The sequence below is a fragment of the Rhinolophus sinicus genome, linkage group LG05 (genome assembly GCF_036562045.2).
Source record: "Rhinolophus sinicus isolate RSC01 linkage group LG05, ASM3656204v1, whole genome shotgun sequence".
NCBI classification, from domain to species: Eukaryota; Metazoa; Chordata; class Mammalia; order Chiroptera; family Rhinolophidae; genus Rhinolophus; species Rhinolophus sinicus.
The window spans coordinates 26,685,199-26,698,106 of NC_133755.1; the positions used below are offsets into that span (position 1 = coordinate 26,685,199).

The 12,908-nt window shown below is 43.0% G+C and overlaps 1 protein-coding gene and 1 long non-coding RNA gene across 2 annotated transcripts in view; both read left to right on the top strand.

Annotated features, from left to right (window-relative positions):
- Window positions 1-12,908, top strand: part of TMEM178A (transmembrane protein 178A) — a 44,152-nt gene that overhangs the window by 20,722 nt on the left and 10,522 nt on the right. Inside the window, exons 2-3 of the mRNA XM_019742645.2 lie at window positions 9,574-9,687; window positions 12,466-12,603. Coding sequence (XP_019598204.1) covers window positions 9,574-9,687; window positions 12,466-12,603 — 252 coding nt within the window. The remainder of the gene's footprint in view (window positions 1-9,573; window positions 9,688-12,465; window positions 12,604-12,908) is intronic.
- Window positions 1,263-9,566, top strand: LOC141571526 (uncharacterized). Its single transcript, XR_012496305.1, has 3 exons — window positions 1,263-2,266; window positions 5,096-5,162; window positions 5,771-9,566. It is a non-coding gene; the product is annotated as an uncharacterized LOC141571526 (long non-coding RNA).

Consider the following 12,908-nt stretch of genomic DNA (forward strand, 5'->3'; position numbering starts at 1 on the left):
AACCCAACGAAGGCAACACAGAAATCACTGGTAAGAGAATAATCCATAAAGGATGTTGCCAGAGAGTTTAAAAGAATTTCTTCAGAAGTTTCTTAAATTAGATTTTTCTTTTAATTACCTAGTTATCCTTCAGAAACTTGGAACAGTCCCATTCCTTATCAACATATTCCTTGTCAATTATGCACAGGCTCAGGCTTCTGGTGCCGAGGGTGATGCTGAAGTACGAGGCAGCTGACAGTTTTTCCCCTTGGGTTGAGGGGACTGATAAGAATGCTAATGTGCTGTGCTGGGCTGAGCGGGTGGCAGAAGGGAGCGGCCTCCCTGAGCCCAGGCCTGTGGGCGGGATGGAGGGCAGCCGGGCAGGGCCACTGACCCACAGGGTGAATGGGGGCTGGGTGTTAACCTTTAATTTTTGTGATTCTGTGAAACTCTGCTCTCCCTCCCCTTCTTACTGCTATATCCCCAAATAGCTGATTGAAGTGATGCTTAGTAAAACTGCTTATTGGCACTTTTTCTTTTTTCTGCCCGGTTGTATATGTCCTTCATAGAGCTTGATGTAAAATTAGGGCTGGAAACATTTTGTGGGCATGTTATGATGAGATGTGGGCTGAAATGTGTCATTGTTGTTGTTGGTGGTGGTCGTGGTGGTGGTGGTGGTGGTGGTGGTGGTGGTGGTGTGTGTATGTGTGTGTGTGTGTTTGTGACAAGATGCAATGAGGACGGTAGTATGGTACAGCTCTGAACTATACACATCTTGTCCTCTCTTTGTCCTCTGACAAAGACTTGTTAAGGCGAGATGTGATAAGCACAGGTGTTAAACAAAGAATTACAGCTCCCCTTCACACTGTCATTGGAGCTGGACCAGAAGTACATTTATATGTCAAGTGCAAGCACCTGATGGTTGTTTTGACTGAATTATGTGAGTTCTGATAGGAGGAAGAATGGGGACTTAAGCTTAGAGTGTGCAGTTGGAGTGGGGGGGCTCTTTCCCCACACATAGAGAGATTCCCATCAGGACAGGGCAGTTCCACTTGGTCAAGGGTGAGGTTTTACTTTCCTCACTTTAGGTGTTAATCATACTCCCAGTCTGCCCCAACCTTCAATCTGGGACTCATCTGTGTCTAGGGCTCTGAGGTTACAGAGAGGTGGACTCTTTGCCCCCTGCCATCCTTCCAGTGCTTTCCTCTTTCTCCCCAGCCATTCCTCTGCCCCTTTGGGTTTTCCTCTGCCCCAGTCGGGTGTAGGCATCTGAACACCTGCTCAGCAAACAGGGAAAGAAATCTGCCCACAGAGCTTTGGACAGTGCTTTCCTGGAGCCTTGTGTCTGCTCTTTGTGGATGGAGGGAGTGTGAGAGCAAAAGGGGTGGAAATACGCAGATTAATATTATGATCAAAGCAATGCCACATGTCAATCCATCCCTGCCTGCTTTCTCCTTGTCCATGTAAGGGGACTAATTAGACATGATCAGACATAATCATAGTGACCCTCATCTGACAAGGTCTGTTAGTATATCTAAGAACTGGTTTTGGAGGCAGAAGCAAACTCAGTGCCAGCTCTGTCACTTGTTATCTGTGAGACTTCAGTCAGATTATTTAACTTCTCTGAGCCTCAGTTTCCTCCACTGTAAAACAGAGGTAATCATAGAACCTGTCTCATGGGGGAAATGTGAGTCAAGCTCTCATGTAATAGCCTGGCGTGGGGTATGCCCTCAGTCAATTATCATCACTATTTCATAATGTGGCCGTAGGCAGGCCACTTACGTGGTCTGTGCCTTGTTCTCCTTGTTTGTGAAAAGGGAAGGATGTCTGGCTTCTGCAACCGACAGAGATGTGGGAGAAGGCAGTCTGAAAACGGCAGAAGAGGCTATGTAATAAATAAGAGCATGCTTATCCTTTTCCTATAACCACACTAGCACAATCCTGGTAGTCTCAAAAGTGTGCTTATCTGCTGCAGATTTATGTCATGATTTAGTGATGTCTGTGGAGCTGTTGGAGGAAGCAGAACAGATGGGAAATCGTGACAAAGGCTGCCAAAGACAGAGGGCCCCACCGTGTCGTCTTTTGTGGCTGCTGCAAGTGGCTTTGGGATTTGGCTTCTTCCCGTCATAAGGTTCTGCCATTGGAAGGTGGTGAGTGCCACCTTCTGCCCTTGTTGGAGTGAACCCTTGGTCATCCATTCAATCTGGAGAGTTCACTTCTTGTCTCTGGTACCTACCAGGCCACCTAACCATGAGAGGATGGACTGAAGAAGTTAAAGAAAATGAAGGTCAGATTTGTCACTTTTGCTTGATGACTGCTTAGCCTTGATCATGACTTAGAAAAAGTAGAAAATATTGCTTAAAATCAGTTGAGCTTGTTTTTTGAAATTGCTTTCCATAGCCTAGCAAAGCCCAGGAGTACAACTCTATCAGTTGGGGAGGGAGCCACAGAACAGGCTCTGCCTTTAGATCCTGCAGGCTGCTTCAAAGGGGCGCCTGCTTTCCATTTATCTTGATATGTGTCTGTGACACATCCCCTCATAAATCCAGTAGCCCATCTGGTGAAGGGGACATGAGAGCATTGTTCACAGTAGCAAATATGTTTAAATTTTTTTCACAGTCTGAGCAGAGCTATTGCCCTTGCTTATATTTTAATAAATTACCTCTACCAAATATTGCCTTCCTAATCTCTGTATGCAGTAGTAATTAGTCAATTCAGCTTGATCCAGGGATCATTTTCATAAAGGAAACAAACTTCTGAACGTGTAATTCAATTAGAAGGATTCTGTAAAGACACCTGGAAGTGACCAAGAGTGCATTGTTTTTAAGTATAATTTGCCTGGAACACTGCCAACCCATTCTAAAATGGCAGACTTTTCCCAGTAAGTTGCTCTTTCTTGAGTATTTGGGAAATTGCTAAGGTCACCAGTGTTTATAGGTCATCATGTGACAGGTGGGAGACATCTTTCTCTCTCTGTCTCTCTGTCTCTCTCCCTCCTTCCCTCCCCCCCTCCTTTCTTCCCTCCCTTCATCCCTTCCTCATTTCCTCTCTCCCCAGTTCAGAATTACAGTTTAGTTTCACTTTGTTCATTTTTGACTTTTGTGGTACCATATTCTAGATTCGGAAAGTAGGTCCTTCATCTGAAAGGCACTTACTAAATAAATGTTTATGGAACAAACGAATAAATGAATGAGTGAAAGAAAAAATAAACGATTGACTTTTGATGGCAAAAGAGTAGTGACTGAGAGTTGGCAACTTACTTTCTCCCAAATGCTGGAGATGAAGGTGAAATTACAGGTACATTTGACCCTTGAACAACACGGATTTGAACTGAATGGGTCCACTTATATGCGGATTTTCCCCCCATTAAATACTATTGGCCCTGCTATTCGCAGGTTTCACATCTGCAGATTCTACCAACCATGGATAGAAAACAGTTTTTCCACATTCCCAACCGTGGTTTCCCAACTGCAGATCAAAAGTGCTGTTTTCATTTGGGATCCACGGTTTGTCAAATTGGGGATGCCAAGCGCCCACTGCAGAGTCAAAAGTTAATGAGGATTTTCAACTGGGAGGGCGTCAGCACCCTAACCCCCGCCCCCCCCATGCCTTGTACTAAGGTCAACTGTATATTGTTCAATCCTCATGACAACTCTATGAACTTGTATTACCTCTATTTTACGATATCAGAGTGGTTGAGTTTATTGCTGTAAGTCACACAGCTGGTTCCAAAGCCAATATTCTAGTTTACACCCTTCTTATACACACACATGTATTAAATGCACAAAAATCCCCCATATTCCTAAGTTTTTCCCAGTATTTGAGAGTACACAGGCTTCACCATTTGATTATATATATATATATATATATATATATATATATATATTCACACTAATTGAAAAGTCATACTGGAGAGGGAAGAAAGCTTAGATTTACTTCCCAAACGGACTGTTTGGATGCCTTCCTGAATCCAGGAGATTTTCACTCTGGGTGTGTATTAACAACACCTGGAGACCCATGTATGATTAAGACAGCTTTTGTTCAGACTGTATTGATCTCTCTTAGGTCAGCATGTTGTGACTAGAGCAAGAATGACCAGCAGCGACTGTCAGCTCATCCCTGTAACTTGGTATCCTCTGTGGGAAGGAAATACCACAGTGTGTTGTGGTCCAGCGTCCACTGAGTAGACGGCTGTATTCGGTTTCACATGAGTCAGGGTTCAGGGAACAAGGTTTGGGATGGGGCATTGGTTCTTGCCTGTGTCTGCTTTCCACAGAAAGAACGGTATACTCCAATGGCATAGTTCTATCCCCTTTCCCACATTGGCAACTCTGAGATGGAGAAAAAAGAATACGAATTGTTTCCACACTGTCCTCCCATCTCCTGCAAGAGAGGGAGGGTAAAGGGGAGGAGAAAAAGAGAATGGGGAGGGAGACAGAAGCCGAGAGCCCTCAGGTGGACTGAAATCCCCCCAAGCCACACAAAATCACATTCTCTCTTTAGCCTCCGATCAAAAATATCCATCCCATCAGGTAAGGCACCTACCGGGTGCCATGATGATTCTACGAAGCTGAGAATCTCTGGCTGTAAAGTTGTAAATGTTGTATTACTTTTTACTGTAGATACAGAATAATCACCACATTAAAGAAAATTTAAAACTAAATCCAGGAAACCAGTGGTTATCCACGATCCTAAACCAATGACAATTTCCACTTTTGCGTAAGATCATGCCTGTTTGAACACTGTTATTTCTGGTTTTTCCACTGCCACTTAAAAAAACCCATCTTCCTGTGATGATGTTTACTCAGAGAGGTTAAGTCACTTGCCAAGGGCTCGCAGCTAGTGAGTGGTGAAGCCAGAGTGCAAATCCAGACTGTTGCTCCAAAGAGAATCTAGAGTGAATGCAGGTCCTAATGCTTCGTACTCCTAAGAAGTTGATTCTGCATTAGAAACAAGAAACAATTAAAGCAGACAAGAGAGTATATTGTGGAGAGAAGAGCTAGACAAGGAATAACTTTCACACCTTTCAGGCACTTCCTACATCACACATTCTTGCTTTCAGTTGCTTTTGCTTTAATTGGAGTCTTACCTTCATCTGGAAATCTCATCTTTTTAGTACAACCACCACCAGCCACAAGACTCTTGAGAACTTGAAAGGAGACTTATTCAACAGGAGATGCACTGTAAGTGGAAAACACACACTTGATTTCAAAGACTTAGGATGAAAAAAAGTATATAAGAAAATCTCAGTAATTTTCAAAATGTTGCGTGGTAAATGAAAATATATGAAACTTAATCTCACCTGGTTTTTTAGTGTGACCATCAGAAAATTTTAAATTATGTATATCACCTGCACTATGTTTTTACTGGACAGTGCCTGTCTAGATTTACTAATTTTGTGCCTCTTTCCTTTCCATTCTGGAGATGTGGTGATGGGTTTACCCTCAGGGGCTTCACTTTCAGGCCTTGTTTTGGTCATTGGAGGCTTAAAAGTTAGCATTAAGCCTCTAAACTTACTGAATTTGATTTATTTATCTAAGTGAGGGCTGTTCATATCCATGAAAGGAGGTAGTGAGTAAAACATTTTATTTTATTTTATGTCAGCTTAGCACCTGATTTCCTCTGAAATTACATCTCTCTGACAAGAACATGGCAGCTACCCTGCCCTGTGACCCCATGATTGATATTTCCTTTTAAACTGGGCTCTGTACAGGCAGAGCAGGTGGGAAAAGAGTTCTTTGCTGCCCACAGGCCCGTTATAGAATTCCAAGTTGCCTTTGAAATGTTTCAGGAAACAATGAAGACTGTTTTTCACCGACCCTTTCATCTCTAAGAGAACCTGAAGCCTCAGTTGTATTGCTGTTGTCAGCAACTGCTGTTGACGTACGTCTTAACCGTCACAGACCCAGGAAGAAGTCACAGCCTCAACTTTTAAGGAACTTGGGAAGTTCAGAGGGAGGCAGACTTTCTGATCTATTAGGAAATGACAAAGACTGAGTAAGCAAGAGCCAGATGGTATGGCTCTTCCTCTAATATCAAAATGAAGCCAGAGAAGGGCATCAGCTACGTGGGCTACTGTGTTTGGGGAAGGTCTTTTGAATGAAGGCAGTAGGCCTGAAGGGTGTAGTAGGTTTTGGATTGTTCCAAGGTGAGAGCTGTAGGCAGAGGAAGAAATGGGCACCACATGGCCAGGGCACATGTCTGGGAGGCCTGTGGGGGATCCTGGGAACCGGTCACAGGTAAGTGAAATTGAGGTGAGGGGAAGCAATAGATAATAGGGACTTAGACCTTAGGTTTGATTCAGGGGGAAGCTGGTGGTATGTTTTTGGACAAGGGCAAGGCAGAACCGGACGATGAAAACCCAGGCTCATTGCTCTAAGGGGCCACCTCAGAGTGGTCCCTCAGATGGTCTCATCTTCTGTTTGCCTAAGTGTGGAAGTTGACACCCTGGCACAGCATTCAAGCTATTTAATAAACCACTATGTAGCACTTACTATGTGGCACTTTATTTTTAAATAAATGCGTAAGTCTAAAATAAATACAGGTTTACATTATGGCAAGTAAAACTATTTCCACTGAAAGTAATCAGTCTAAAGACACATCGTAAGTTAATGATACTGTAGAAGGTAGGTGGACATAACAAAAATCTTAGAGGTTTTCATATTCCACGTTACAGATGGGCAACTGAGGCTCCAGAGGCCCCAAATCTTCACACAGCAGATTTATCTAATAGAGGCATGCAGGGTGGGTTGGAGAGTGGAGAGAATGGTGGCAAGGAGGCCAGTAGGCCAACTCTTCAGGAGTAAAGTGATGGGCGTCTTGTACTGAGGTGGTGAGAATGGAGAGGAAACATGAGAGCCATTGGTTGGGCCATTGTTCAGGCAGCTGTTTCATGTGTCTGTCTGGGTTCATCCATGATGCCTGTTTAGGGTACAGACTCCCAGTGTGTGGCAATGGTTCTGTATGGTGAACGTGAGCAGCTGCTAAGAGATAACTCATCATTAAATGTTGACATTTATCAAAGTGCTTAGAGTGGACTACATCTAATGCTAAGTCTTTGAATTGAGTTACCTCTTTCGTTCCTCATAATAATCCCATAAAGTATCTGCCATTATTCCCCCTCTGTTTCAGATGAGGGAACCGAGGCTCCGAGAGATTAAGTAACTTGTCAAAAGTCACACAGCTGGGATTCAAATCCAAGTCTGTCTGACTGCAAGGCCTTTAGCTACCACATATACTGCTTCATCTTGTTTGGTACTAATGACTTTTTACAGCATGTTCTGCTGTTTCTCACATTTCTCCCTCATTTAACCTAGAGTATGGATTTCTATGACTTAGCTTGGAATTTGATTCATCTCTTTAAGCATCAGAAACAACAGAAATTCACCAGGCCATAAACCCCATTCCTAACCCCTGTGCAGCATATTAATAGATCTTATTCTATGGTTTATATCATCATTAAAGTGGCTCTACTTGGCTCTTTAAGAAGCTCATTAATCACTAAATATAGACCACAACTTGTTCTTTTCAACCCTCTGCATGTTTCCTCCCCCCATTGTGTGATGCCATCTGGTGCTATGAGATCATGCTTTTTGTGTTCCTTTTCAGAGAGCCAGATTCATTGCTCTCTAAACCCAGAGAGCCAGTTAATTTCAAAGTTTGCATGCATGACTTTGAAAAAAACTTGAATCTAATGCCTCCTTGTGGATTTTCACAGTATCACTCTTTAACATAACATTGCATGGAACTTCTGTCTTTACCACCATCTGAGTATATATGTATACTTACTTGTCTTTTTATTAAGAGGACCTAACTTGACTGTGGCAAGCCATCAAGCGACTACAGGTCTTCTCCTGTGTGATTTTTGTCAAGTTTCATTGTGTCAGTTTTACGTGTATGCTATAGGAAGCCAAATCTTTCCTCTTTGAATCTATTAGATTTTCAACTATGACAGTGGAACAAGTATTAAGAACAACGAAAAAAAACCCACAGCAAATGGCAGGCCTCTGACACTGCTGCTGACCTGTCCTTCACTCCCACTTTCTCCTCTAATTCTGCCTGAAGTCTCTACTTATCTTCCTCGGGAGTAGAACCGGGATTGTAGCACATTTTCTTGCAAACTCCGCTGAGGAGTTCTGGGCTCACCACCAGACTCCCAGTCCTTGGGATCTTTGAGGACTGCTTGTTACTGTCAAGGCCAGGCCTTGTCATTCCCCCCGCCTCCTTTCTCTTCTCATTTCAGGGATCTTCTGAGTGGTGCCTAGTGGGAGCCTAGTGGGAAAGGAAACTTGGTGATGTGTGCACTGCTTACCTCATACTTGGCACATGCAGGACTCCCCTGGGGAAGTGGGAGAGCACTGGGCCGCCTGCTCACCTCCTTTCTGCTTCTCTCCCTGCCCACTGGGATCATGCCTGTTCCCAGCAAGGGGCAGAGGGGGAGATGTGCCTAAGAATATTTGCAATGATATAAAGGGGACCACATATTTCCCTAGCACAGCAGTTGTTCTAGGGCCAGACCCTCTGAATATAGGAGAACAATTTCTCCCGTCCACACCCCATCTCCAGCATTAAGTATTATACTTACTCAAATTCCACCAATTAGAGATTTATTTTCATTTATGAAAATATTTTTTAAACAGCTGCCAGGATTAAAGGATTAACATTCATCCACATCGCTTTTAAATTAATCTAATCAGATTGCAGTATGGGTTGGGAGGGAGGGTAGGAGAAAGTACTAGACAAAGCGATGGGTACATTTGCCCATTTCAAAATATTGTGCGTTGGGATGATGTGCAACCAGGAAAGGGAGGACATTTTTCAATATTATCCTTTCTCTCAGGGCCCAGAATTCAGGTCAGTGAAATTTGTATTAAGGAATTACATTAGCTGGCCTGGGGTAAAATAGGCTCTTGCAGGTTTTCTGGAGACCTAATCACCACCTAAACCACCATGTGGAAGATTGTCTTTACCAAAAAAGATGGCTTCTGGTTTTCAGATAACACAGTTCCTAATAAACTTTTTGATGCAACCCATTTGAGAGTTAGAGATTGGATCAGATTCAGACACATGTAATTTATATGTGTTAACTTAATATTTCAAGTTGATTTCTCCCAACCATCTGTATACTTTTAGGCCATTTGTCCTTGAGGAGTTTTGTGTTTAGTTAATACAAACTCAGTGTTGTAACTCAATTAGGGGAGTTTAGATACTTATCAAATTTAATACATTCAAAAATGAAGCAGGGTTAAAATTTTTTTATTTTATTATTTTTTTTTATTAGAGAACAATGTGTTTTTCAAGGGCTTCAATCTAGTTGTGGAGGGTGCAGCTCAGCTCCAAGTCCAGTTGCCATTTTCGGTTAATCTTGTTGAGAGCTTGTGCTCTAATCAACTGAGCCACCCGGCTGCCCCCCCAATTTTTTTTTATGTTTTAGATTTTCACTGCTCTGACTTGCCTCTATTAGTGAGAATAATCAGGAAATTCCTATCCCCTCCCCCAGTCCACCCAGTTTAGAATACATTGTTTTGCCTTAGGTCTCCAGAATTCTATTAGAAATGCACAGCCTAGTAAATCACATTTCTTATTTCCTTCAAGGTATTGCGCAGCGATGCACAGCTATCAAGTACCACTTTTCTCAGCCAATCCGCTTACGAAACATTCCTTTCAATTTAACCAAGACAATACAGCAAGATGAATGGCACCTGCTCCGTGAGTATTTCTGGTTAAGGGTCAGAGGGGAAATGGTGTCTTTCTGAACAAAAATATTTCCCGCCAGGCCTCTCAGATTTGGACTGAAAAATATTGGGCTGATCATATGTGGGCCTCTGGGCCCAATTTGACTTGGAGAGAGACTCAGGGAGTCATTTCACTATGTTGTTGTCACAACTTGTTTACACATCAAATGTGTGAAAATCAGGCACTGAGGCTTTGTTGAGACAGTGCAGTGTGTGTGTGTGTGTGTGTCTGCCCTGGTGGCTTCTGTACACAAGTCTTTTCTTTATCAAGTCATCAGGTGTAAGGACCTGCTCTGTCACTTATCTTAGTAAACCAAGGAGATTATACCTTAGTACTCTTATTTTTGTGGTGTTTATACAATATTCATTTTGATTACTGTGTTTATCTCAGACGTTGGTATTTCTGCTAAAATATTTGTATGAGTGTATGTCGTGATTGTCTCAGGGGGTGTCTGTTACTTCTGCATCTCAACAGTGGATGCGACCCTTTTTCACTGTCAGGAAAATGGAAAACTCCAGAAAGGATCATTGTGAGGCTTAAGAGGGCTGATATTTACCTATAAACTGTTGATTCATGCTGCCTGGTGATAGATAGGAAAGCAAAACATAGACTGAATTCTTTTCTGTTGTTTACCCTAATCAGAGGTTGACATTGTCCTTTTCCGATGAAATAAGTGGCAAAGACTTCCTTGTTTGCTGACTAAAGCCACTGCAGAAAACCCTGGAGGGTCTCATTTTCAAAGTAAAACTCTGCTGATCAAAAGGCTCTGTTTTGAATCTCAGATGCATAAATGGAAGCTTTATTGCAGTGGTCTAATATTGTAAATATTATGATCGAGAAATTTAGGACTGGGAAAGTCATTGGCTAAAATGTGGTTTATGTCTTAATAGTAGGACTTCCTGAAAATTCTTTCTTGCTGGCTGATGTTAACTCTCATTTCTCAGCAGATCTGAGTCTTATCTAAGCCGTCTTGTGTCTTAATTTTTGTGAGCGTGTTTGGAATTCTTTGCTGTAATCATCTGTCTGGAAAGCCACAGTCTCAGGTTTTAGACAGGTCAGAAAAGATCACCCCAGGATCCTGAAAAAGAACCTCATTCCTTTACTCTAAGAGTTTGTACCATGTTATTGCCCAGCAAGACAGTATTTGAGCATTTTCCTTTTAATCCTTTTTGAGGTTCTCATGAAAATACGCTGTTAGCAGTCTTATGCGTGGCTCTTAGAAAGTCACACTTGCTGATCTGTACCATGTTTACCAGAGAAGCTTAACCTGTCTGGTACAATTGCGAATCCCGTGTGGATTATACCTGAAGCTTATGCCTTTTCATGGTCATAGAAAATACAACTTGAGCCACAGGGAATTTAGGAGGTTGTGAGATAATAGTAGCGGAATTATTATTACATTTCTCCTGCTCAGAGGGGAGGTCTCAAAACTTCTTATACCCTTAACATGAAATTCAGCCCCTTTAAATTATCACTGCTCCTGGCCCCTTGCTTTGTGGTGTCTACACTTGCTCTTCTAGGCAGCCCTGCTTTAATTTAGATGCTCTGAGTTGGAAGTGACAAATTTCCTTAAAAGAAAGGGATGGTCCACGTGTGACTAGGTCCAAGAGCGGAAGCTACCATAAATCCATCCTCTATGCAGCACCCCTGAGATGGCAAGGAGACCCATGAACGCATAACGCTGTGGAGGTTGCCTGGGTCCTTCCACCTTAGTGGAGCAGCCCACACTTCAAACAGTGGGGCATGCCCCTCATTTTGGCTGGATGTGTATGCTGGCCCCAGGGGCTGCAGACCTATGTTTGAGATCTACTGCTTTAAGAAGGATTATAGAAATTTAGCTAACATGTTTTTTGAAGTTGGTTTTGTTCAGAGTAAAAAAGGAAGGAAGAAGACTAAAAGTAGTGGGGCAATCAGAGTGCTGCTTTAGGGTAGCAATCAGAGTGGAAGTGTGTCCGGGTATGTGGGGTCAGTCCATCGCTGGGTTTGGCCTAGAAGGTGGGGGAGGGGCTGTGTTCCTGGCCCAGTCGTCACAATTGTGTTTCTGTGATAGATCAGACCTGACAGTGATGGACACTTGACCCATGGAAACAGTGCCTCCTTAACCTGGGTAAAGGGGTGCTTGGGTTTGGGGGCCTATGTTTAAAGGGAGAGGGCGGTTATGAACAGATGTCTCATGTGTGCACTTTGGGCCCTATTTCGATTGCCTTCATTTTGCCAAATCCTTTTTGAAAATAGGCAGGAGTAGATATGAATGAAAAAGAAAATAATTGGCATCGATGGTGCTCAGGTAAAACCATATTTCACCATAGCTCACCGTTAGGCTCTTTCTCCCAAGTCAGATTAATTATAGCCATTGCTGTGGTGGTAACCTACCTTTCTATTGTTCTTTTAAGGATAATGAAGATACTTGCTAAAGCCACCTCGCTGTCCGTTTACTAAGCAACTTGCTATCCATTACCCAAGTTGACCTTGGCATTGTCCTCTGGTTGGTTCTCTACTGGTATGGACTTTTCCATGAACTCAGAGAGGGTAGACTCTGAGCCCTCCATTAGTTAACCCCCTCGTTCCTCTTATGAAATACCTGGGAAGAGGATGTCCTAAATCACCTCTGTTCTGTAGGCCCCAAGCCTGTCCATGTACCTTAATGATTTTCGTAACATACATTCGTACAAAGCTCTTCATTCTCCAATTGTCACTACCTTTCCTTCTTCTGCTCATTATGTGGCATGTCTGTTTGTGTTTTGAGATTAGATTTAAGAAGAATCACCGCTGGCTTCCTGGGCATGGCCGTAGCCGTCCTGCTGTGTGGCTGCATTGTGGCCACGGTCAGTTTCTTCTGGGAGGAAAGCCTGACCCAGCACGTGGCTGGCCTTCTTTTCCTCATGACAGGTACGCTGAACCCCTTATATGTCTCTCCCAGCAAAAGTGAAGGCTACTCTGTACGCAGCTAGCTTCACTTTGTTATCTTTCCATTTATTTTGTTTTCACGTGTGAGAAAAGCACCTACAAGGTCATCAGGCTTTGGTGGGTAATGAAGAATTTAAAGAAACAACAGTGTCAAAAATGCATCCCTGAGTCCTTCACTGTGGCCTGTTAGAAGGTTAGATGGAAGTGTCTTGGGTTTAATCTCCATATGAGTCAGCTCTGATTTTTCGGTCCCTTTTTTTTCATACTGTGCCCCAACCCTGGCCTGG